General features: G+C 33.4%; 1 protein-coding gene and 1 pseudogene across 2 annotated transcripts; one reads left to right on the top strand and one right to left on the bottom strand.

Moving 5' to 3' along the window:
* Window positions 1–10,933: 10,933 nt before the first annotated feature.
* Window positions 10,934–12,596, bottom strand: LOC120164619 (annotated as a pseudogene).
* Window positions 12,597–23,441: 10,845 nt separating this feature from the next.
* LOC120164481 (calcium/calmodulin-regulated receptor-like kinase 1) lies at window positions 23,442–27,260 on the top strand. 2 transcript variants are annotated; one of them, XM_039174189.1, is made up of 8 exons: window positions 23,442–23,607; window positions 24,074–24,420; window positions 24,939–25,092; window positions 25,528–25,654; window positions 26,018–26,103; window positions 26,241–26,312; window positions 26,428–26,631; window positions 26,711–27,260. In XM_039174189.1, the coding sequence occupies exons 2-8, from the start codon at window positions 24,107–24,109 to the stop codon at window positions 27,026–27,028; spliced, it is 1,275 nt and encodes a 424-aa protein (XP_039030120.1). In that variant the 5' UTR covers window positions 23,442–23,607; window positions 24,074–24,106; the 3' UTR covers window positions 27,029–27,260. The 2 variants fall into 2 exon arrangements, with proteins under 2 accessions (XP_039030120.1, XP_039030119.1); XM_039174188.1 differs by having other exon boundaries at window positions 24,055–24,420.
* Window positions 27,261–27,560: the final 300 nt, after the last annotated feature.

Raw genomic sequence — 27,560 nt, 5'->3', positions numbered from 1 at the left:
CAAAACTAATTCAGAGTCCATTTAATTTGGAATTGAGCACAAAATATTTTATGAATAGTAACCTATGTGTGAATAGTACTAATATTGTATGAATAGTACCGATACTGTGTGAACAGTAGTATCGATACCATGAACAGTACCGATGCTCAAAAATTATAGAATGAAAAAATGGTATCGATACTGCTACAGTAGTATCGATACCATGAAAAGTAGTATCGATATTGTGAACAGTAGTATCGATACTATCAAGCCCAACGGTAATAAAATTCAAATATTACAAAGGTAGTACCTATACTCATTGAATGAGTACCGATACTACTTGTTCTGGGCAGTTTTATTTTGGAGAAAATGAATCCCCAAGGGCTCCAAGACATCCCAACTACTAGAAACGACCACAAACTCGTTTCAACCTATAAATACAAGTTCAAGACACTTGAAGAAGGCAGAGAACACCTATCCAAGCATTCAAACACAATAGAAGAGTTTTACAATCTTATTTTCATTCTCTTGTAAATATTTGTTCCTGTGAGCTAAATTTTGTAAACACATACCTTAGAGAGGTTTTCTTGTTTACATTTCTTTTCCTTGTAAAAGGGGATTGGTTCTATCTTAGCCAAGTGAAAAGATAGAGATTAGTTTTAGTTTAGCCATTGAAAAGTTAGGGAGTTGTAAAGGTTATCTCTTTGTCCTTGAAAAAGAAAGAACAAATTGGTGAATTTGTTAGAAAATTCTAAGTGAGGAGCTTAGGTAGTGGATGTAGACTTGGTTGAGAAGTCGAACCACTATAAATCGATGTGCAATTTGTCTACCTTAGAGAGGTTTTCTTGTTTACATTTCTTTTCCTTATAAAAGGGGATTGGTTCTATTTTAGCCAAGTGAAAATATAGAGATTGGTTTTAGTTTAGCCATTGAAAAGTTAGGGAGTTGTAAATGGTTATCTCTTTGTCCTTGAAAAAAAGAACAAATTGGTGAATTTGTTAGAAAATCCTAAGTGAGAGCTTAGGTAGTGGAGGTAGACTTGGTTGAGAAGTCGAACCACTATAAATCGTTGTGCAATTTGTCTATCTTTTTAATCTTCTTACTCCCTAAACACAAAAACCAATTCAACCCCTCTTGGCAATTCAACCCCTCTTGGCAATTTTTGGTTATCGATTCGAGCTTCCGTAAATCCTAACAGTGTGTATGGTCATGTAAAAGAACAATGCACGAAGGGGCATGATCACAGTGAACCTGTTGATTCAAATAAAGAAGTTGCACCCGATGTTCACGAAAAGAGTGTGGAGGAAGGGCTTTATGGCCCCTGGATGGTGATTGAAAATCACAGGAAAAAATTTGTAAACAATAGCCTGAAGTTCGAAGGGGTGGAATGATAAGTGGGACTAGAGGGTCTCGTTTTACTGTGTTGGAAGAAATTAGGGAAGAACCTAAAATAATGAGGGAAGAGAATCATGATAGTGTATCTACAAGTACGGTCAAGCCTCTAGCTGGTGAAGGAAATAGAGCATCCAAATCATCATAGCCAAGATGCATCGATAAATTTAGTGACCCGTTCAGCAGCCTACCTTGCTTTGAATCCAGAAAAGAAGAAGAAACAAGCTAAAAAGAGTATCGAACAGGTGGAGGTTGTTTCGATAATGGTTGGACAACAAGTGGATGTGGTCGAACATGCTATGAGGATTAATGGGAGTAAGCACATTGATATGGCAATTAAAGAACCGAATATGGGTGTTAAGAATACTCATGGGTTTAAAATTTCTAAAAATCGGGAGGCAATAGGGAAATCAGGGAAGGAAAATTCGGTTAAAGGTGCTCGAAATAAGAAACAAGTCGAGAATTCAACAAGCAACAAAATGAATGTAATGAGTTGGGTTCAAACTATTGCATACCAATTATCCATGGATGGCGAAAGGGATCACCGGCCAATAAACCATGAAAGTTCGTCTAAAATGAATGAAGGGATTGGGTCTCCTTTGGTCGGTTTAGCTATTGCGAATGTCAAAAAGGTTAGGGAGTTGGAGGGTACCCAACGCTTGTCTCAGTAGTAAGTATTTCCTTTAGATTATTTTTTGATGACTTGCTTGATGTGTTGGAATTGCGATGGAGCAGTAAGTATGACGTTTCCTAGATATTTTCAGTTATTTGTTCGTGAGTATAGAGTGAATGTAGTGGCACTGCTGGAACCCCGTCTTAGTAGCAAGGCGAATAAAGTTATTCATAAACTGGCCTTTTCGCACTCGTTTCGGGTGGAGGCTTATGGTTTTAGTGGGGCATCTGGCTTCTTTGGAATGAGCCTGTTAATCTTGTTGTAACGCACATTTCCACCCAGTTCATTTATGCTAATATATGGAATCGGAAATTGCATAACTGGTTTCACTTCATTGCGGTTTATGCTAGTCCAAATGGAAGTAAGTGGAAATAGCTGTGGGATCAACTTGAGAACCTTAATCCTAGGGATGATATGATATCCCTTGGGCTATTGGGGGAGACTTTAATGTAATTCTAAATGCGGAGGAGCGTTTTGGGGAAGCGATTACTTATTACAATGGTAGTCAACCTTTTGCTAATTTCATTCAGTCTACTGGCCTTTACAATATTGGTTTTGTTGGTCCGGAGTTCACTTGGACTAGGGAAAATTTGCATCAGAGACTTGACCGCTAGTTAGTTAATAATTCGTGGTATTCTAATTTTGAAGATTCTCGGGTATTTCATTTGGATCGGCTTGGCTCGGATTATAGACCCATACTCCTTTAAGCTGGTCCAGGATAATGTTGGGAGCAATAACCGTCCTTTTCGATTCTTGGCAGCTTGGCAGGATCATCCAGAGTTCAATAATTTTATATGTTTAATTTGGAATCAGGTCGAGGATGTTGAAACGAACACTAATTCTTTTCAAAGTCAAGTGATAGAGTGGAATCACAATTCTTTTGGGCACATTGGAAAGAAAAAAAGAAAATTAATTTCTCGGATCTGTGGTGTGGATAAAGCTTTGCAGCACAGGAATTCAAAATCGCTTGTGAATCTGGAGTATCAGTTATGGGAGGAGCTTGAGGTGATTTTGGATCAAGAAGAGAGTTTGTGGAGGCAGAAGGCGTGTGTTTAATGGGCACTTATGGGCGATCATAACACGTCTTATTTCCATGTCTCGACTTTAGCTTAGAGGCGTAGAAATACTATTTTCTCACTGAAAAATGGGGATGGTTCTTGGACTTCGGACCAAGAGAAGCTTAAAGAGTTGGCATTTTCTTTCTTTAAAACGTTATTTACTCGCCAATGAGGTACAGGATGTAGCTACAAGGTGCATGGTTTTTCTCCGAGATTAGTCAGCCATATGATTAATATTTTATCTCAGATGGTTTCGAATGAGGAGGTTAAAGAGGTTATTTATAGTATAGGAGCCCTTAAAGCGCCTGGTGTGGATGGTCTTTGTGCTATGTTTTATCAGAGGAACTGGAATATAGTTGGGAATTCGGTTTGTTCTTTTGTTTGGAAGATTTTCATAGAGGGTCATATTCCCGATTTGATTAACCGCACTCTTTTTGGTTTTATTACCAAATGTGCCAACGCCTGAAACGATGCATCAATTTTGACCGATTTGTCTTTGTAGCATACTGTACAAGATAGTCATTAAAATTATTGTTAATCGCCTGAACTCTTTTCTGTCTGCTTGGGTTTCTGAAAATCAAACCAGTTTTGTGTCTGGTCGAAGTATTGAAGATAACATAATTATTGCCCAGGATGTGATTCAATCTATGAGACGAAAAATAGGTAAACGTAGTTGGATGACGATTAAAATTAACTTAAAGAAGGCTTATGATAGAGTAGAGTGGGAGTTTATTGATGACACTTTCACTGACATTGGTATTCCTAATAATATTAGGAGTCTTATAATGCATCGCATCTCCTCGGTTTCAACTCAGATTCTCTGCAATGGGTCTATGACGGAAGTGTTTTATCCTATGCGAGGTATTAGACAAAGTGATCCTCTATCTCCGTATATTTTTGTTCTATGTATGGAGAGGCTTGCTCAAGCTATTCAAATTGAGATAAACAGGGGGTGTGGAAATCGTTTTTATAGGAAAGTATATACCCAACATCTCTCACTTATTTTTTGCTGATGATATGGTTCTATTTGCTAAAGCATTCGCTGGAGCAACTTGAGGCTATTCGTAATGTGCTTGAACAATTCAATGCGATCTTGGGACACAAAATTAATTTGGAGAAAACAACAATTTTCTTCTCCCGTAATGTTTTTATTGAGCTCAAGAACAGAATAAGTAAAGAGTTTGGCTTCACCATGATGGAGGATCTTAGTAAGTATTTGGGGTTCCACTTTTACACACCCGGGTTACTTCGGCGTCTTATAGATATTTGATTCATATGGTTCAGAATAAGCTAAGTAGGTGGAAAATGAAGACTCGTTATATGGTTGGTCGTATCACTCTTGCTAAGGCAGTACTATCAGCTATCCCAACTTATACTATGCAAACGACCTTACTGCCCAAGAAAGTATGTTTTGAGTTGGAGCGATTGATTCGATCGTTCGTTTGGGGTAAGGATTATGGTGGTGGAGGAGTACCCTTAGTGAAATGGGACAATATGTGCCAACCCATTGATTATGGAGGTTTGGGTTTTAGGAAGTTGGAGATTTAAAATGAAGCATTTATTATGAAATTAGCATTTCACCTTATAACTAGGAGGGACACTCTTTGGGTTTGGTTATTGAGTGCAAAGTATAAATAGAAGGAATATATTCCAACATACGATCATGTTCAGAATTGTTCGCGGCTTTGAAAAGGCATTGGCATGGTTTGGAATGATATTTGTAGCAACATATCTCGTGTGGTGGGCAATGATGCTAATATTGATTTTTGGAGCGACAAGTGGATATACGATTTGGATCCTTTGATTAATTATGTGAATAATGGTAATATCAGACATTGCTCGGAAGCATCGGTGAGAGACATGTCCAATGATATAGGCATTTAAAAGTGGGAAGCTTTCGAGCATTTACTGCCCATTAAAATACTCCTAAGAATTACGGTCATTAAAGGTCTCGTACCTAGCGGCAAAGAGGATAATTACGGGTGGTTGAGGTATGATGACTTGTATTTTACAATCAAGCCATCTTATGAAGTTCGTTCGATGCCAAATCTAGAAGCGAAAAACCCAGTTTGGAAGGTGATTAATCAGTGCAAGGGGCTGCAACGTATCAAGGTATTCTTATGGTTGTTTAGCTGGAACAAACTGATGATTAATGTTGAACGGACGAAACATAATTTCACTAATTGTGAAAGTTGTCTGTGCTATGATGGTCCTTTGGAGGACATCGACCATATTTTCTACTACTATCATTCCCATTTGGACGCTACTCATAAAAGAAGATAAGCTTGAGGAGTTCATGACGATAGAGATCAAGAAGTGGATTTGGACCAATCTAAGTAAAGCTTGCTATTTTCATAAGGATAACAAGGAGTGAGATATTATGTTCAGCGCGTCCTTTGGAATACTTGGTGCTATAGAAATTCCATAGTTTTTTATAATCTGTGTCACACCCTAATTTAGGGGCTAAGTTTTAGGAATTATAAAGTATTGAAGTATAGTGGTATTTTGGAAGAAATTGGGGCTTAAAGTGTAAAATCGCAAAGCTGATATATCATTTTATAAAGTTTAGGAAAATTCAGGGACTTAAACTCAAATTTACCTATTTTTGTGAGATGTTAGAAAATAAAACCCTCTCCCCCGTGTAATATGATTTTCCCCAGATTGTTTTCCCCCAATTTCCTTCCCCTATTATTCTAACTTTGTATCCCCGATTCTTCACCGTCTGACCACCGTTCGTCGATTTGAAACCACCAATAGATTCACCATTGAACGGAGAACAAAACCCGACCTCTATTCCATCATGAATCAGTGTCGTTCGACAAAACTCAACTGGAAGTTTTGTCGGTTTTACGCGATCGTCGTTGGTTTTTCGTTGATTTCGGTCGATCCTGCCACCCGTACATCACACATCCTACACCATCAGACTCACCACCACCATGCGCTCAAAACTCGACCAAAATCGTCGCACGTTGTTGCTCTGTCGTCCTCACTCGTCGATCATCGTCGGATAAGTTGGTACGTTTTAAAATTCTACAATCCGTTATATTTTGATGAAAAATAACACTTGCACGATAATCCCGAGGTCCTGATATACAAATCTGGAAATTTTTGTCACCGTCCAATGACCGGAGCCGCCGCACGTGCCAGCCCGGCTGCCCGGGGAGTGTGTTGACCGGTTGGACCGGTCTGGACCGAGCCACTGAGTTGTTAACCGTTGATCGTTGTTGACCACCGTTGATCGTTGTTGACCACCGTTGACTTTTTTCGGGTACACCTATCTTAATATTTTTCGACGTCCTGAGTCCATTTTTGAGGTCTGTTTCGCCAAATTCGAACCCGGTAAGCTTTTTTCACTGATTAATCATCCAATTCGATCCGTTTTTCGCAATTAAGCTCTGTTTTTTTATGAAATTTATGTTGTTATGTATTTGAGGAATTATTGAAAGTTGGATTAAAGATTGAGGGTGTTCGAATGGAATTTAAATGGTCGATCATTATGACACAAAAATTGAGGTAATACATTACTACATTTTCATGCTTTGTGGAACATGTTGGTATTGATAAATGCATAAATAAGAAAATGTTTGATCTCATCTGTATAGTTAGGTAATTCCTACACTCGATACGAATGCGGTAAAAAGTCGGTAAGTGAATAAAATTTTGATGGCTTGTACAATAAATTAGAAGTTTGATAAGGAATAAAGATTATTTGGAAAAATATTTAAGTCTAGGACCTCTAAATTCTATTTATCATTGTTAAGAGTTTTAATACTGATGTTATCTGGTTAAGAAATTATAAAAATGCCCTTAAGAGGTAAAAATAGTCCGAGTTGACTCTGAATGAGAAAATACCCTGAGAATTCGTACCTAACCCGATAAATTACAGATCTAATTATTAAGATTCTGTCTTTGTACAGAAAATTTCTGATAACCTGTTTGTAACATATGAGAAGGTACTTGACCCGAAAATCTCCGAGTTAAGAGTAAATACCTGAAGAATATGTTATCGAGGGTACTCTTTTGTCAGAATTGTTCGAAATGACTGGAATATATAATAAGTTTGAATTAAATAATAAGATTGGACGGAAGGAAATGATTGAAATACCATGTATCTGTAAAATGACCCAAAATACCCTGAAATAAAAATGAATCAAGAATATCACCAAGCCCATGAATGATTGAATATCCTCAATCTCTGAAATGAATGAATTAATATTGAGCATAAAAATGACCAAAATACCCTTATGGCCTAGAATAAGTAAATGTCTTGGATTAATTAAGAAATCCAAATAAACATGGATGTTGTACTGCTCTTAAAAGTTATGGAACACAGATTAAGCCGGTCAACCAACACGAGTGATATATCAATACCTGAATGGAATAGATACCACTTGAATGCTTGTTCGTCTACTCAAGTTTGGATCGATGATAATTCTGGAAGTACTCAGCTCAGCTCAACTCTAGAGAGAATTCGGTACTAAGAAATGATTATTCGTTAGACAAATCAGCCACGAATACCAAATTGAACTGAACGGAAGTACAATATGTATCCGAAATTCAGAAACGTCAGAATTACTCTGGAAAACTCTGGAGTAACCGGGATAGAATTGACTACTAAATGAACTAAGTAACATCAATGACTGAGGATTAGGTAAGTGATTGGGATAAGTCTGGAAACTCGGATGAACTTACATGATGTATCATCTATATGGGTTATGAACCATAAATCAAATACGTCGGCATTTCCTGATATAGTTGAAACATGAAAATGAAATAAAGACCATTAGAATATTTATTCGTCTCCTTAAGATCCATTCAGTGATAACTAAGAAGATGATTTATGTACAAGAATTGTTGGTATAAAATAGTGAATACTTGGAAGGGCAACGAATGGACCGATCAACATGCATTAGTTCTGGGAGTTGTTCAGCTTGAGTTATTTCGATAATCCGATAGATCGACACAGATTGTAAATGTCTTGAACCTTCATTTATTTCTTACCAGCTCAAATCACATTCTGAATAACTGATGATTCTGTCAGTTAATGAACTCTTCCGATAGTGATTCTAACTTTCGACATTCAATCGGTTTACTGAAGATCCATGTTTCTCTGCCCAATAAGATTATCCAGTATATCTGAATAATATCTTATAAATACTTTGATCCTCTAGTGTGTTCCACATGTACTACATGACAGTTTTATATGTTTGAAATGAGTTTTAACGAAAGTATTGATTTACTGATTTATGAACCATGACAACATGGTATGTGATCTCCGATTACGGTTTTCATCGAAAAATATGAATTGTTCATGATTTATGTAATCATGGAATTTACTGGTTTATGAATTATGGTTACCTGAAATGTGTTATTAGGTTTCCTGTTTTCACTGAAAAATATGAATTGTTCCTGATTTATGGAATCATGGAATTTACTATGTGTGCAGGTGGGTGTATCGTTCTGGGGAACCTACACATTATGGAGTGTTCGGTTGGAGGGATTACTATGGTTTTTTGATAAATGTTTTATGTGAGGGTGTTGTTGGAGGAAGTTACCGTTACTGTTACTGCAGACTCCTCTACTTTGTGCTCAGGGTAAGTCCTTACTTTGTGTGTAGGTGGGTGTATGGTTCTGGGAAACCTACACATTATGGAGTGTTTGGTTGGAGGGATTAATATGGTTTTTGAATAAAAATATCTTTTAAACTACTACTGTTTTAAAATAAAAGATCTGTATATTTTCACTGGTTTTACGGGAACACACTAGATAACCTATATTGATCTCCTGAACTCAGTCATCCGAAATATTTCCCTGAACTGAAAGCTCATTGTCTGTTACTACCTGAAATATCAGTAGAATCTCTGCTCAGCCTAAAAATCTATAAATGTCTGAACCAATAAGGAAATATATGCTTATATGTTATCTGCACGTTCTTCAGCATTGTCTAGGAGTTCTGTATTACTGAGCTTTCCAAGCTCACTTTATTACTCGTCTTTTTAGGTTAAAAGAATCGTACCAGTCTATCTATCGATATCAGTAAGGGAGTTCTTCCGGCGTTACATGCAAAGTATGTTACATATGATTAGGGGGCATGTAATTGTATTTTGTTTTATATATGTGTCTGAAAATCTGTTTTATCTTTGCATACTGATAAATCATTTTATGAGTTACATGTTTTAATAAAAGTTTTAAATTTTCTGAGATTTTAACGGTGGGTCGCTCCGATGTGACTCTCTAGATCGGATCAAGTTTTATGAGTTACATGTTTTAATAAAAGTTTTAAATTTTCTGAGATTTTAACGGTGGGTCGCTCCGATGTGACTCTCTAGATCGGATCAAGTCATCCGCATCGGTCTGAAGGGGTTACAATCTGATAGAGGATAACATGGGGATTATCGAAAGGAGCAAGAGGCTTCAAGGGTTGATGCGCAGAGCTGTCGATCAAGATGATGAGGCACAAAGAAGAGTAAATCGAATAATGGTGGGTGGTACAGTGTGTAAAGCTCCCCCTGAACATTGGATCAAAGTGAACATTGATGGATCAAGAAATGTTGCTAACAGATTGTCCTCTTGTGGGGTGTAATTTGCAATAATGTTGGAGAATGGCTAGTTAGCTTTAAAAAATTTCTTTACTTGTGCTCAATTTTGGAAGCGAAACTTTGGGGAGTGTACGTCGGCCTTTATTGTGCTTGGAATACCGGTTTGAGGAAGGTGATTGTTGAATACGATAATTTATTTGTGGTTAATATGTTGAGTGAGCACAATAGGAAAAGGAGTTTGCTGACAATAGTTGAGCATATTTATTGCTTACTTGTTCATGAATAAGAGGTAAGATTCACTCATGTGATGAGGCAAGATAATGGAGTTGCCGATAAACTAGTGAAGGAATCTAAACCAGAAGTTATTGAAACTCAGGTGTTTTACTATCCTCAACGTCTTGATGGTGATTCTAGCTTATTGGTGTTAGTCTTGTGAGTACTTTTTCGGTGATGTGTGGATGTTGTGTTTTTGTTTATTTTGTTGTTCAGTTGTAAAGTTATTACCAATTGTACTCTTTTCCTCTATTAGGACTAGAGAGGTTTTTAGCGAGACGCTTGTTAATAACCTCTTTTTCTCACAAAAAAATAAAATAAAGGAAAAACAATGAATATCGACAATCAGCACCAAAGATGATATCGTTGTCAATCACAAAGATAAAAAAAAACTAACAAAAGCTAAGAGAAAAAGGGGAAAATAAGACGAACCCTATTTATTTTTTTAATAAATCTTGTAATTTTTTGTTAATTTTATACATATAATCGATCCAATTTAGTTCATAAACATCGATAAATAAATAAAAAATCAAACATAAGTCATCTGAATGGGCTCTTTAATAAATATACCCATTTCATTAATAGGCAGAACACATGCATGCATGCACCTTGTATCAGATTTGTCTTTGACTTTTCGCCTCATTATTTGGACTGCTTGAATAAACAATTCCTTAATTTCCAAGGCTTATTGGAAGAACAGAATATATTCTATTAAATGAGACGCCGTAACTTGCAAGGCATTGAATAATCGATTCCTCAGCCATAATTTTCTTCGCCAATATTAGTAAACATAAACTACCTTTTAAACTACATTTTAATAAGTATATAAATTTAATTATGAAAATATTAAGACATCTTTTGAACTTGTGACTCTTTGAATGAACAAAGAAAATTTATCCCAAAAAAAAAGATCGTTGTGCAACATCGTTCCACATACAACCCCATTATCCATTACTATACCAAAGAACAAAGTTATCTATTTCTCTAAGCTACTGTGAAAAAAAATGAACGGATTATTTCTACATGATCTTTGTATGTATCCCCGGTTTCAGCCTTTCAGCACTGCCAAGCGAAGCCGATATAAGGTTTCGATCCTTCCATCTCAACAACATGGCACCATCCTTCTCCACCAGTGTATAGTGTTTAGAGTCCAATGTGGTAACGTTGGGAGAAAGTGACTTCACCAATCGGAGAAGCCCGTCCCTGGGGTTGTTCACATCGACGCTCTCATCGGGAGTGTGGTGCAGCTGCAGAGGGAAGTTGACAGCCAGTGCCTCCTCGGGCCTGACACTAAGCATGTCCCTTGTGATATCAGGGGCAAAAACTGGCACTCCGTGAAACTCAACTGGTATACTGAACTGTTCGGATAGTGCCAACAAACGCCTTCCAACAGCCTCCAATCCACCACGACGAGCATATTTTGAAACAGGATCATCAATTCCTGTAATCTGGACATGAGGCGCTCCGCCCGGTCTGGCTGCAAGTGCTTGCAAGAGGGTCACCCATTGAGTTCCCTGAGCAATTTGGAAATCAATAATGTGAATGCGGTCTTCGGTTCTACATGCTTCAGCAATGGCCCCGTTGGCTGCCAGGTACCCCAACTTCAATTACGGGCAAAATTCATACAGGATATGCATGAAGGAAAGCAAGTTGTTGCCTTCAGGTTCTCTGCAACGAAGAGCATGGTACATGTTAGACCCCGATGCTTCCTTCCTTGCAATTCCACCATGTAAGCACCAAGACGCTGTATCGGTTCTCCACATATAGACACAGCATTCTTGGCCTTTGCAATCAACTTATCGAATTCATCTATATTGTTTTCGGAGAGTGCTTTACCACACGCAACTAACCACTGCTTCAGATTGACTGGCAGAATATAATGCGAAGACAAATCTGTAATTCCTTTCTGACGTTTCTCGTCATGAACAACTTCAGTTGATTGTCGATGCCTAGAGACAAATGATGTCTGAGACTGAAGCACCAGAGATCCTCGGGGCTCCAGATTCCACGACCTAGATCGCGGAACTGTTCCCTTTGATCTACTACTTTCTCCACAGGAAGCACTCAAGGTCATTACTTCTTCATCCCCTTCAGGTTCCATGAGTAGAGTCCCTAATTCCTGCAAAGTGTACAGCATTTCTTGGCTGGATTTTGAATCTTGCATGTAAGAAGTCCCGCCAGAATAGATTGGTAAGCTTTTGCTCCTGCAGTTTACTGAGGGACTAGATGGATGGAAACAATCGTTAGATTCAAGTGAAAAGTTACAAGAAAGACCGAGTCCCGAGAGATTCTCAGTGGAACTATGCTTCTGGCTGTCATTCAGTGTGGTTTTGGTATCACAATCAACTTGAGTCGAAAAGGGTGAATTGGGTGAGTTTCCTACGTCGGATTTCAAATAACTCGGCCTATTAGGTATTGAAGGAATAGTTGAATAAGAGGTTGAGTTGGATAGGCCTGCACCAGTAACACCATATGATCTGAAAAGGTGGTGTGAATCCATGCTATGAGTTCGGCATCAGCTGCCCAACATGATGAAAAAATTACAGAATTTTTCGGCAGCAGAGGACAGGATTATCGAACTGCTTTTGTCACGGTGAATACAAGAAACTTCGACACTATTAGAGATTGCCAAAGTTATATCGTTATCCCTTCAGGAAAACAAAAATGACCTGCAAAAAAAAGTTAAGTTCTACACATTCACATTTGCAGGTCCGAAATCAAAAGCCGTAATGGACATTACAGGTATTCCGTCATAATCTGTAATTTCTTGGCAGAAAATCTAACTGCAAATATAAATCAATAATCTAGTAGGTTAACAATTATACGTATGTCCAAAGCAGTTACATAATTGACTAGTTAAAAAGGTCTCTCAGAAGTCCAACTATAGAATTAATCTATGATTTCTTGGTAGGTAGCTTGATCAACAATGAAACTCTGTCGAATCATATAAAATGGAAAACGAAGGCACATTAATCGAATATTTCCCATCACCACAAAATGACTAAGAAACAATGAAAATGACTATAGAAGTTTAGCATAAGCTGCAGATATATGGTTCTTAAAAACAACCTAATTCCATTCCTATAACTAGGCTTGAGCATTGAACCAATTTAGTTTATTAAGCTCTAATAGACTAATCCGAATAGACCGAAGCAAACCTAAAAGCTAAACGAAAAATGTCAATAATCGAAACTATTCAAACCGACGAAAATAGGATACGCATGAAGTAATGATAATTCACAAAGTTATAAGGCCCCTGTAACTGAAGAATTTGATTAAGTGTTATGAGTTGGCACATTAATACATGTATATATAAAAACTAGAACTAACTTAAGAAAGTAAAAAACCTATAGATACAGGTATATGTATATGTGAAGGGGAAGCTTAAAGCAGTTCTCTCTTTTCATATATATAATTAAGTTCCCAAAACAAGAGAGCTAAATTTAGTATAAGTAACCCTGAAAGAGAACATCTTTGATTATCTTTTCAACTGAAAAGTAACCAAGTTTCCCACAAAAGAAACACCTTCGAAGCACTTAAAGCACAAAAGCTTTTCGATTCATACATAAAGCACTAAAATCAAGCTAATTTTTTAATCTAATGCTAACCAAAATGAAAACCCAGAAAAATCGAAAAAAAAAACCAAATCAATTTAAGCCAGTTAATAACCAAGAACGCAAAAGAAACACCAAGGAAAACAAACAATATGACAGTAAATTTTGGAAGTTTACCTGGAAATTCTTACTTCTTACGGATCAAATAACAAAACCCAAAGCTCCAAATTAAGGGAAAAATGATATTTTTGTCTTCTTCTTTCACTTAAAACTTAAGAATTTTTCCAAAAAAAAAATTCTAAGTTTGAAATCGAAAAACAAAGCAGGCACGAGAGTCCCTTTGTTCTCTTCCACTCAATAATAAAAGTGTGAAATTCAAGCTTTAAATATCTATTTTTAATAATATTTTCAATACTATGTGGGATTGAGTATTACAAACACTTAGAAATATTTTACGCAACACATTCTTTATTGTTTCAAACTAAGATCTTACAAATGACTTGGGAATCTTTTACACTATCGTAACACGTTCTTTATTGTTTCAAAATCCACGTGAATTTAGAATAGTTAAAATGTAAACTTATTTTGGATTTTTCACTATCACAACACTTTTTCACTATCGCAACAACACGTTTTTCAAACTCTCACAACACATTTTAACTATCGCAACATATTTTTCAAAATCGCATTGCGAATCTGGATATTCGCGTTGCGAATTTAGAAACTGAGTTGAAAAATTAGAGTTCGCGTTACGATTTTGTTAGTCATTTTGACAAATCGAAAAAATTTTATCAAAATCGTATATTATAAGGCATTTTCGGTCACTGAGATTATTTTTTCTTTTTTAAAAGGCTGAGGAGGTATTTTCTGTACTGCGGAAGTTAAAGACGTTAAACTAAACTAACGGCCGCCGACAATGCGGCCACGTTCGACGTTCTCCGATATTTCCTTTTTTTATGCATAAATTACACCATTCGTCTGAACTTTTCTTTTTCTCCTATTTTACTCATTGTACTTTTAATTTTTTTAATTTACTCTTTAATTTTTTTAATTATTCCTATTTTGAATTATTTTATTATTATTATTATCCTATAAATTGACATTTTATATTATTATTTAATAAAAAAATAATTTAAAATATAAGATAAAAATAAAAGGTGGTCATATGTTGTTCGTCAATGCTCGATGTCGTCGTAGATAATGGTCGTTTGATCTCAAATTTCATAAGTCATTTTGCCTCCAAACCTTGAATTTAAATCCGACCTCTATTTTTTTTGAACTTGCTCCGAAGTTAGAGATAAAAAATGAGGCATCTGAAATATTTTCGTCGAAATTCATGAGTTTTGGGACATTCTCTGGTGAAACAACCACTAGATTCAGACTCAATGGATCGATACAAATCAAACTGTAAAATTTGAGACTGAACGGACACCATCTACGATGGTCGACGGTGGCGTCTTGCACCAACGAATAATGGATGACCACTTTTTATTTTTATTTTATATTTTAAATTATTTTATATTAGTAATAATAATAAATATCACTTCATATGAAAATAATAATAAAATAATTTAGAATTATCAAAACATAAATAATTTTAATTTTAATAAGTAAATTGAAAAAATTAAAAATATAATAAGTAAAATAAATGCGAGGGTAAATTTTAGTGAAAAATAATATATTTTACCCTTCTTTTAATGCATGGCAAAAGATCTCGGTGTTCCACGCGCCTCCGTAGACTGTGTCAAATAAGCTCCCGTCAGCACTTACGCAATCACTTGATTTTAAAAGAATCTCGCAAATCGTATTTTTATAAAAGTGGATTAAAAATTATTTAATTAAATTTGTTATGGAATATTTTAAAATAACTTCTTTAATTTAGAATCTAATAACTAAATTAATGGATGAAATAAGTTTTTTAGAAATTAAACTTCAATAAATCCAAAATATTGTCTGAGTGGAATATGATAAAGTGACTCCAGTGAGTACGTACGTAACATACACGTAATAACTGGGGAAGAATCAGTTTGGCTTTGAAGGCCGTGTACAAGTGCACGGCAGGACAAAGTGAAGGATTAGACACGTGGCTTAAGGACGCATGTCCTATTTTATTATGCAAGTAAACGAACCGAATGAACACAAAGTTCATGTTCGTTTAATTTTAACCGAAAAAATAAATTATCACGAATATATACGAATGAATTTTTTTTTGTTCGTGTTTGTTCTTTAAGGAATGTAGATTGTTTTTGTTTGTTCACTTAAATGATAAACGAACACAAATGAATGAACATAAACGAACGAATATAAACGAGCATAAACGAACACAATAAATGAACGTAAAAGAACGTAAATGAAAATAGATTTTTTTTCTTTTCTAATAATTTTAGGATTATATTTTATTTAATTGTTTTGAGTTTTTTATTTTTGTTTAAAATTAATTAAATTTTAAAATATTATGGGTATCAGATTAAAATTTATTGGGCTTTAAGATTTTAAATTGGTCTAGAGAGATTGAGCTAAACATAAATGAACATAAACAAACATAAACGAACATAAATTAACGAACATGTTCACGAATGTAAATGAACGAACGAGCCTTCTGTTCATGTTCGTTCATTTAATTAAACGAACATAAAATATTATTCATATTCGTTCTTTTAATAAATAAACGAACAAACATAAACGATAAAATATAAACGAACATACTATCAAACGTTCACAAACGTAAATGATCGAACGAGTCATCTGTTCATAGTCGTTCATTTAATTAAACGAACATAAAATATTATTCATGTTTGTTCGTTTAATAAATAAATAAACTTTTCGCCGAACGATTCGCTGAACGTTCGGTTCGTTTACAAGCTTATATTTAACTGCTTTGACCGACGTGGCAATCTCGGATTTAACCATGTTAAGGGGGATGCCTAATTAGTTATGACACGAAGAATATTAGATTGTACTTTTTAAAATATTTTTTTTTTTGCATTTTACTTTATTTTTTATGTTTACCTATTAATTAAAGAGATATCCACGAAAGCATATAACTTATTTGAACATTTTATACGTATGTGTGAGAGAGAGAAGGAATGGATAATGATAACGTGTAAAGGAAAAAAGAAAAAAATATAGTACATAAATTATCTATTAAAAAGCTTTTTAGGTCGAAAAAAGATTCTTAATTACACGTTTTTAAATGGATAATTTAATGTTTAAAATGCAAATTAAATGGATAATTACGAACACAAATTATCTATTGAAAAACTTTATAGGTGGAAAAAGAGTCTTAATTACACGTTTTTAAATGGATAATTTAATGTTTAAAACTGTAAATTAAATGGATAATTATGAACAAGCATATGCTCTACTTTTAAAACAAAACTCGTCGTGGGTTCGATTCCCACCTACCGCTAAAGTGAATGTTAATTATCTTATATTTGAAATTTTTAGATTAATTAATTGGATTTAGTGATTAAAAATATTAAATGTTCACACTCCTGACATCTATGATGCTTGAACTCGAATCTCATGAATAAAAACAATTTCTTTATCACGAGGCCCGTTACTTCGTGCATTAACTTATGGTTTTGAATGCTTTATACTTATAATTGTTAATTATATTTGCAAGGTTCCAATTGTCAATACCCTAAATATTTGTTTTATAGGCTTTGACTTATCTATATGATTTCATTCGATTTAAATGAACTTAAATATTAAGTACTTATTGATTTTTATCCTAAAATAAACTATCAAAAACATAGTTGATAAACTTATCTAAACGTGACGGCTTAGGACCAGATCAAAATTTATAAGATCACTTTTTTTAAAAAAAAATTAAGTTTGAGTTTGATACAATTCAGATTTAAGAGTGAAAAAAATCTCCACTCAAAATGTGATGATATTTACCCAAAAAAAAAAAGTTTTACACGTTTTTAGAATCGTTGGATGAGAAAAAAATCAAAGGTTGAGATCAATAGTAAAAAATGAGAAGATAGTCACTGGAAGAAAAAAAATAAGAAATTATTTTAAGTCTTTAATTTATGTCCACCCGACGATCCAAAAAGAGTGTAACATTAAAACATATAAATATATGCATCCAATGCACCAACGCATATGATTCGCTGAGTAATACCTTATATTTCATTCAAAATATAAAGCTAATGTCCCTCAAACCTAGCTATAAATCAACACTCTTGCTATTTTTTTTTACAAGAGCAAGTTCACATTCATCCATATGTGCAAATCACATGCCATCCTTGGACCCAACACTATGCTGCCTAAGCCTTTTGCTTTGCCTCTCAATCATGCTACCAAAAACCATCAAAATAGAAAAATGATGGCAAGACGCGATTTATCTTGATAATATATATATATATATATAAACTAAAAAGATGACATAATATATTATAAAACAGGGTAAATTACGAGTTTAGTACCTAAACTATCAGTTTAATTTGTTTTAGTATCTAAACTTTTTTAATTCATACATAAACTTTAGTTTTTGTTTCATTTTAGTACACCCGTTCAAAATTTAACATTAAATTTTGAAGAAAAAAATCTAGGTTCTAAAATGAGCCAAAATTGATAGTTTAGGTACTAAACGCTTTAAGTTTTTAACAGCGGTACTAAAATGAAATAAAAATTTTACGTTAGGTATTGTTTTGAAAAAAATTAAAAGTTTAGGTACTAAAATAGACTAAAACTGATAGTTTATGTACTAAATGCATAGCTTGTCCTATAAAATATAATAAGATAAATTATTAAATTCAATTATAATTGCATTTTCAAGTGTAACGTGAGAACTTTAAAGTATAACGTGAGAACAATCAAGTGCAACATGAAGCATGGAATATAGGGGAGTGATACTTATTGGCGATCCACTCATAGGATAGGACTTGCAACCCTAAAAGGGTGGAAAATATAAAATACTTGGAATTAGAGGTGAAAAAAAATTGGAATATATGATTTTGCGTAAAAAATATTCGAAATCGGATTTGGGAAAATCCGTTTTTTTAAACCGGATCAGATATTTTAAAACCGGATAATATAACATGTTTGGGAAAAAATTGGACGATCGGTTTTTTTACAGGATTAAAAACCGATTTTTTATCTGGAAAAAACCAGTATGGGTTTAAAAAACTAGTCGTTGGGGGTTTTTTGTGACTGTTTTTTGACCGTTTATCGAAGAAGGCGAAAATGATGAAGAAGAGATGGCGATGTAGTTTATTTTTAAACTTTATTTCAATTATCGTAAACTTTGTTTCAATTATCGAACTTGGAAGATTTTAAGTATTTGAATTTATCGAATTTGGAAGTTTTTAAGTATTTGAATTTATCGAACTTGGAAGTATTTATGTATTTCAATTATCGTAAACTTTGTTGCAATTGATGACGATGTAATTTTAATAATATTAAAATCGGTTTTTTTATATCCGTTTTTTTTAACCGATTTTTTCCAAACCGGAACCGGTTACACCATCCGGCCCTCCAAACCGGTTAAGATTCGAATCAGTTTTTTTATAAACCAGTTTTTTAGCTAGGTGAAAAAACCGAATCGAATTTAAATCCGACTTTGTGCATGTCTTCTTGGAATCATGATCGTCATATGGTTGGGGGAGAAAATATTTTCCGGCTTAAGGATCTTAAAGCTTTAAAATATATATTTTTTCAAAAATCAATTAAAATTTCAAAACTTTTACATTTAATCTCTTAAATTGAGAACTTAAAATAATTAATTTTTCGAGATAAGTTTTAATTAATTTTCTAGATAAATTCTAAATCTAATTTTAATCCTATCAAGAGAAAAGGGAATGAAGAAAAAATGTTCTTATTGAGTTTAGAACTCAAACCCTAAGAGAATAAAAAAAAAAAGATGAATGGTTTAGTCAACCGACCAAATATACTTAGATCAATTTTAATTATTAAATATTAATAATTTTATATGAGAGATTACTATCGCACACCATATTATAGTTTTGTGACATAAAATATAAAGATTTTTTTAAAACTATAAAAAATTATTTTTTATAAATAAAATAAATCACGAACAATAAATGTTTAGAAAGACCATTCAAATAGTTGTTTAAGATAAGGATAAATCATATATTTAGTCACTCAATTATTTGTGTGATTTCATATTGGTCACCATTTTTTTTCAAAACCATACATAACATTACGTTTTGGTTTTGTTTGGATCGATTGTTGTTAAAAAATTAACGATTATACTGATGTGTGACCATAAGATAATGTCATGTCATCATTGAAGTAAAAGTAAAAGAATATAATAATAATAATTATGTCAATTTTTAGTAACGGGTGACTAAAACGTAACATTAGATATTTTATTTTAAAAAATAATCAAATTACTAAAACAAAACTACATAAATAGTTGGGTGACGTAAATACATAATTTACCCTTCAGATATATCGTGCATAGACAATCCATCATCATTTTGCAACCGAGATTAGAGGCATTTCATGATTTTGTCTTCAACTTAGACATCAAAATACTTTTTATGGACAAAACATAATAATTAATTTTTTTGTTTTCTCGGTTTCAAGAATTCTCATTAATTAATCCAAATCGATATGCATCACACACCGAGCTTTGTTGAGTGAATCTTGCAGTGGGGATTTTCTGTATATACAATGACTCGAACTAGAAATCTTATTTAAACGATATTAAATTGTTTACCACTCGAACAAACCCTGTTATTACATAATTATTATTTTAATCCCGATGTTTTGTTTTTATACTCGTATTAATGAATTATGAGCATCTTTCTTAGTTACTTCATTTGATTGGCAGTAAGATTTAGAGTTGTTTTTCTGAGCTGTTGAACCCGTATCATAGTTGGGTTTTTTTTAATTAAGAGTAGTTAAAATTTAGCATCAAAATACGATAAATGCAATTTTCGACTTATGTTTAACTTAATGTTAAAGCAATTTATAATAGACGTGACGGAGGAGATGAAATTTGATTAATAGATGATTGAGAGTGGCAAAAGCTAAAAGCTAACACCACAATCACGCATTCCAATTTGCAAAATTTAAATTTTTAAGCGGGTGAATTTATAAAATTTTAGGGATAAAAATAGATTATCAATAGAAAATATATGATAATTTGAAATTTTTCAGGAAGATGATTACCTCAAATTGAAACTTTAAGGGCCAAAAAAACTAAAAAAAAACACGGGGATCAAAATGATAATTTTGACGGACTTTTGGGGTTATTTTTTGTATTATGCCTTTCCCAAAATGAAAAGATTTGGGGTTTCTACAACAATAACAAAGCTAGCCTTTTAAAGATCTCTCTCCTCTGTTCTGGGTTGGCTCGTTTGGCCGTCTCCTTTTTTTAATCTTTTTAATAATCAAATGTGTTTGCTTTAATCAATTACGTTGGTGTTTGTAACGTGGAAGGATTTGTTCCAAATATTTTCTCTTTTCAATATGCTTCTTCCCAACATTTTTTAACACATTAAATTAGAAAAATAAATAGGGTAAATTATGTATTTAATCACCTAATTATTCTTGTTGTTCCGTTTTAGCCACCTAACTATTATTTTTTAAAATCATAACTTTTATTTATTAAGCTAAGAAGAATACCCAAATGAAAAGATTTGGGGTTTCTACAACAATAACAAAGCTAGCCTTTTAAAGATCTCTCTCCTCTGTTCTGGGTTGGCTCGTTTGGCCGTCTCCTTTTTTTAATCTTTTTAATAATCAAATGTGTTTGCTTTAATCAATTATGTTGGTGTTTGTAACGTGGAAGGATTTGTTCCAAATATTTTCTCTTTTCAATATGCTTCTTCCCAACATTTTTTAACACATTAAATTAGAAAAATAAATAGGGTAAATTATGTATTTAATCACCTAATTATTCTTGTTGTTCCGTTTTAGCCACCTAACTATTATTTTTTAAAATCATAATTTTATTTATTAAGCTAAGAAGAATACAAAGTAGTATCTGTTTTAAGTGCTCTCAACCATTTGACGATGAACGCTCAATCACCCTGTTGCAGTCGTTGTGCTCGAACCCGTGATCTCTACGAACAACAACGATTCCTTTAACTATTGAGGTAAATTAGTTCGTGATTTTAAATCATACTTTATACTTTTTTTGTTATGTTTTAGTCACATATCATTAAAAAATTAACGATGATGACTATATGTCATCATAAGATAATATCATATCATCGTTGAAGGAAAAATAAAAGATTGTTATGTCATTAATTATATTCATTTTGGGTAAACCAAACATTTAGTATCTAAACTATCAGTTTTGATCTGTTTCAGTACATAAACTTTCAATTTTTTCAAAAGCATATCTAACATTTAGTTTTCATTTTAGTACCCGTCGTTAAAAATTAACGCGTTTAGTACCTAAATTATCATTTTTAGTCTGTTTTAGTACCTAAACTTTCAATTTTTTTCAAAACATAACGGTAAATTTTGAACATGTACTAAAATAAAACAAAAACTAAAGTTTTTAACGATGAGGTACTAAAATGAAATAAAAACTAAACTTTAGGTATGATTTTGAAAAAAAATGAAAGTTTAGATCTTAAAACATATCAAAATTGATATTTTAGGTATTAAACGTGTAATTTAGCCTTTATTTTGTAATGATGGATGACCAAAACGAAACAAAAACATAACGTTAGTCATGATTTCAAAAAATAGACGATCAAAACAAAATCACAAAAATAAATGGTGACTGAATACATAATTTATCTAATAAATAACCGCAAGATACATTTGATATTAAGAAATTAAATTTTATAAATTAAAATATCTAATTACAAAACCGAATAAACAATTTATTCTTACTCGCCCTCTACTTATTTTTTTCTTTGCCAATTTTTTTTTTAAAATTAAATTTTTAAAAATTGAATAATTCAAATATAAATAAAAATTAATATTTATTTAAAAAATTCCTCAAATATGAATTTAAGTTCAATTCAGATAGAATTTGAATATTATTATTTACAGTAATATGCATGTACGTGTTCTAAAGATTTTCAATTGGACAATGAAAACTAAGACAATTTTATTGTCTTTGATGCTCTCACTTACGACTTTTAAGGATAACAATCATCCTTCTAACCACGGAAGTAGTTGAATTCGTACTACAAAATAATCTTTCTTAAAATACAAGTATCATATCAAATTATTACTGTAAATTCTATCCATAATTCACAAAGTATTATAATTATAATTTTTAATTAGTTATAATTAGAGTAATTTAATTAGGATAGATCATTTAAAAACTAATATTTAGTAATATACTAATATTTATTATTGATAATTAAACTTATAATTCTAAACAAGATGAACTCACATCTCTTGTAATATAATAAATTATCTAAATGTAACACAATTAAACCATCTCTACAGGGTTTTTTTTGTATTAATTTATCGTGTATATTGTTATATTATATATATACAGTAGAAACTCTTTAAATTAATATTCGGTAAATTAATAATTCTCTAAAATAATAAATTTGTCCGGTCCCGACTTGGGCCAATGTAAAAAATTGAAAAACTCGATAAAATAATAAGATAATAATTTTTTGTGAGATCCTTTTATAATTTTCGGTCCCAATAAAATCATAAATTAATAATTCATAGAAACTGAAAATAATATATTACACTCTATTGAAATATGATTCAATAGTTGTATGTTTTCTTTTAAAGTTCAAGTCTATTTGGAGCTCATTATTAATTTAACTCATATCTTGTAACGTAATTTTAAGAGGCATAGACTAATTTACCTTTTTGTTTGGTATGTACAGTATAATTACTTAAAAATTCTTTAAATTATTAATTATTAATTTATCGATAAATTAATAACTCTCTAAATTAATAAACTTTTTAGTCCTGACATTTTTAATTTATAGAATTTTAAATGTAATATTATATTTAAAAATAAAAAAGTCCAACAATAATTCCATTTTTTTCCAATCTTAAAAAAAAACCTCCCTTCTCAGACCTCAAACTTCAGATTCTTTCTTTAAAATCTCACTCTAAGAATTTTCTTAGCCACATTTTCATTGCTGTTTTCTCTTTTTATTCCTAGCTCCAAAGAAACCATGTAACTGATGAGATGTCTGGTTATTTTTATTATTTGTATGCCGATATAGGTAGGCTTTAAAGTCAATGTTTTTGGTTGATTTCTTCATCAATGTATTAGTTTTACCTTTTTCCACGAGAAACAAATTCTGGGTTTTTTCATATCTGGGCAGCTTTTCTTGTTTCACGGGTTAATCTAATATATTTTCTTCATAAGCTCTACTCAATTTTTCTTCCTTTTGTTTTCATTTCAGCATTTGAAAATTTATCAATTTTAGTTTAAGATTGTTCAGATAGAAGGCTGAAAAATTCTTCTTTCTGTCATGTATCTCAATTTTGACTTTCATTTTATTTTCTATCGAAAGATGACATGAAGTTCTTGAATTGATCTTCTAGGTTTGATAGAGTTAACTTTCTTTGACTCGGTATTATGTTGCAATTTTTTCTTTTAAAAAAAATTGTCGTCATTTTTGGTAGCTTAGTGGTGGCTTAATTTGACCCCAGAATTGTTCTTGCAGTTGTTTCAATGGACTGCAGGCTTGAATAGCAATAACAAAAGAGAGAGAGGAGATGAGGGAGGAGTCATCTGGTTTGATCATTGGGATTTCTATTGGAGTAGTGATTGGTGTGCTTTTAGCCATTTCCGCATTATTTTGCATTAGATATCATAGAAGGAGATCCCAGATAGGAATCAGCAGTTCCAGGAGAGTTTCAACTATTCCTATCAGGGCTAATGGAGCTGATTCATGTTCTATATTATCGGATTCGACTATAGGTCCTGACTCACCTGTGAAATCCGGAAGAAATGGAATGTCCGTGTGGCTTGAAGGGTTTAGAAGGAGTAATGTTGTCTCCGCTTCTGGAATACATGAGTATTCGTACAAGTATGACTCTTCGAAACTCGTTGAATTATGCATCATAGCAGTTGGTTTTGATTTGATTGGTATTGGTATAAGCAAATGATTTACTTACTTTTATATGTGATTACGATTCAACAAAGTTTATAGGTGATTAGTTTGTGTTGCTTTTCATATGACATGATCAATGATTTAATGGCTATAGAAAATTTGTTTCCCAAGCTAAGATGACATCATGTAAGCATGATATGAACTTTACAAGGTTTCCCAGCTCTGGAACCTGTGAAGCTTGTTTGTTTTCGAAAAAGAGGACATTCTTTATGAGAAATAACCGAAATTATCGCATTCCAATAGACCATGCACTTGGTAACTCAAAAATCGATCTAATGACTTCAAAGTAAGAATATGTTAAAGCACCTAATACTTCTATTCTTGCAAACTAGTTTGCAGGGTTGGATGGTTTTTGGCTTGAATATCAGAAAATCAAAATTTGCATGACCCCTTAATTTTTCTATGCTAATTCATTGATGGCTTTATTCATACAGGGATTTGCAAAAAGCAACCTCTAATTTTACAACACTAATCGGACATGGAGCCTTTGGTCCGGTTTATAAAGCTCAGATGTCAACGGGTGAGACTGTTGCTGTAAAGGTGCTTGCGAGTGATTCTAAGCAAGGAGAGAAAGAGTTCCAGACGGAGGTAGGGATGTTCAATCTCGTTGGCATATTTCGAAGTCATGATCTATCCATCCTCTATTAAAATTTGCATAAGCATTTGTGCAAATACCATTTCCTGACATGCTTTCTTGTCTTAAGAAATAAACACGACTTGGCATCGAGGAAGAATCTTAGCACTAGCATGCATTTCTTCTATAAGTGAAAACCTGAAAGTAGAGAAGTGAGATAAATAGCAACAAACCAGTGAATGCATGGAACGTCATATTGAAATATGGGGAAAACTTGATTAGTCAATCGAAGCCCTGCACAATCCTTTTACCCAATTTACTATTTTCCCCTTTTTAACATGCCTTTATTGCTGGCATTTCTCTGTGTTATGAGCGTTTTGTTTCCCCTTTTTTGTTGTTTTATTGGCTGTCGTAAACTTGTTTAATGTTTCACCCTCTTAATGCTTCAGGTTATGTTGTTGGGAAGGTTGCACCATAGAAACCTTGTAAATTTGGTTGGGTATTGTGCTGAAAAGGGTCAGCATATTCTTGTCTATGTATTTATGAGTAAAGGCAGCTTGGCTTCTCATTTGTACAGTAAGTTGTCTCGATTTTTGGTATAAGATCGGTATATTTTTATGAATGCTCAAAACTGAACTGAAATATTGTATTATAGACTTGTATATCTTCTGTTCTGTCACTTGTATTTTCTGCTGTTCTGCCTGCTTTATCAAAACAAAAGCACGTCTTTTCGTCTTGAGTTCATTGAGCAATTGATTGCCATGTCATTGCTATAAAAAAACTGCTACAGAGCTGGCCAACCTAGCTTGTCAGATGCCATCCTGGACCATGAATATTTTTCATGATTAGGTTATGCAAACGAGTGATATGGTTAAAACAAGTATGCGTACTTTTTCAAGCATATACACGTTTCGAATCAGCATTTTCATCTTTGTGCAGGTGAAAAACATGAACCTCTGATCTGGAATTTGAGGGTTTATATCGCTTTAGATGTAGCAAGGGGCTTGGAATATCTTCATGATGGGGTAATATTTCTTCTTGTTCGAACTATACATGGACCTGTCTGTGTTTGCAGGCATGTATTTGCAGATTCATGTCTATGCATTTTATGCTTCTCAACATCGGTACACATTTGTAAATTTATTCATATTTCCCTTTTCAGGCAGTTCCTCCTGTAATACACCGGGACATCAAGTCATCCAATATTTTGCTGGATGATTCCATGAGAGCTAGGGTATGTTCTTCGTGATTGGTATACAATATTTGCACGGAATTCTGTCGAAAAATCTATTTTCTTATGCATTAGTAAACCTTTTGATGTTATACTTATTGGAAGGAACTTCATGCAGGTAGCTGATTTTGGACTTTCAAGAGAAGAGATGGTTGACAAACATGCAGCTAACATACGAGGAACTTTCGGATATCTCGATCCGGAGTATATATCGACGAGGACCTTTACAAAGAAAAGTGATGTTTACAGCTTTGGGGTATTGCTCTTTGAACTCATAGCTGGCAGAAATCCTTTACAGGGTCTCATGGAACATGTTGAACTGGTAAGATTCTCTCTTTCAACTTCCTGTCTTATAAAGTAAATCTTTCATGTTCTGAATATGATAATGGTATGACAAGCAGGCAGCTATGAGTACCGAAGAGAAAGTCGGTTGGGAGGAAATTGCGGATTCACAATTGGACGGGAAATTTGACGTGCATGAGCTCAATGATGTAGCCACCCTCGCATATAAATGTGTCAACCGTGTTCCCAAAAAACGACCTTCGATGAGGGATATCGTGCAAGAGCTAATGCGAATCCTTAAAACAAGACACGTTAAGAAGCATCGTAAGTCTCTATCTGGTGCCATCATGGACGATGTTTCTGTTGACTTAGAGCAAGGAGAAACTAAGTTTCCGATAACCGTGCACCGGAGAGACGAGTCCGTGGACAGCAGCTGACTCCATTTGTTGATGTGTTAAATTTTTCTAATGGTTTAATCTTTGTTTTTGTGACATGTATTCCGGATGTAAAGGAGCTAAAGCAAAACCCAGGTTTGGTTTTAGAATTTGAGTTCTCTATTGAGTTTCGAGGGTGTTTAGGGTTAAAAAAAACATTGTAATTTGGTGTAACATAGGGCTTTTTTGTGATTTAATTTTGTATATTAATACTTCAGAAGTGAAAATGAACCGAGAAGACAGATCGTGTCTTTTTTGGAAAATGTTTTCTTTGTAATTTTTAACTTTGTATTAACTTCCAAAACAACAATAATTATAATAAGGGTAAAGTATGTAAGTAGTCCCTGAACTTTTAGGGCACTTGCATTTTGGTCAATCAACTTTTAAAACTTGCAATATAGTCACTAAACTTTTAGTCCGTTTTCATAAAGGTTACTTATGTTACCTCTCGTTAGTTTTATCTGACGTGGTAGTTAACTTCCGTTAACTCCTCCTCCTACTACTCTTCTTTTTCTTCAACGGTCCCCTTTATATT

Source organism: Hibiscus syriacus, unplaced genomic scaffold, assembly GCF_006381635.1.
Source record: "Hibiscus syriacus cultivar Baekdansim isolate YM2019G1 unplaced genomic scaffold, ASM638163v2 tig00111540_pilon, whole genome shotgun sequence".
NCBI lineage: Eukaryota > Viridiplantae > Streptophyta > Magnoliopsida > Malvales > Malvaceae > Hibiscus > Hibiscus syriacus.
The sequence above is the reverse complement of the archived record's forward strand: the minus strand, read 5'-3'. Positions and strand labels throughout refer to the sequence as shown.

Excerpts from the sequence above, each read along its gene's own strand:
- LOC120164481 (XM_039174189.1), top strand. The coding sequence starts at position 24,107 with ATGAGGGAGGAGTCATCTGGTTTGATCATTGGGATTTCTATTGGAGTA. Across the intron at positions 25,093-25,527 it reads AGAAAGAGTTCCAGACGGAG|GTTATGTTGTTGGGAAGGTT; the intron begins GTAGGGATGTTC and ends TTAATGCTTCAG. Across the intron at positions 25,655-26,017 it reads CTTGGCTTCTCATTTGTACA|GTGAAAAACATGAACCTCTG; the intron begins GTAAGTTGTCTC and ends ATCTTTGTGCAG.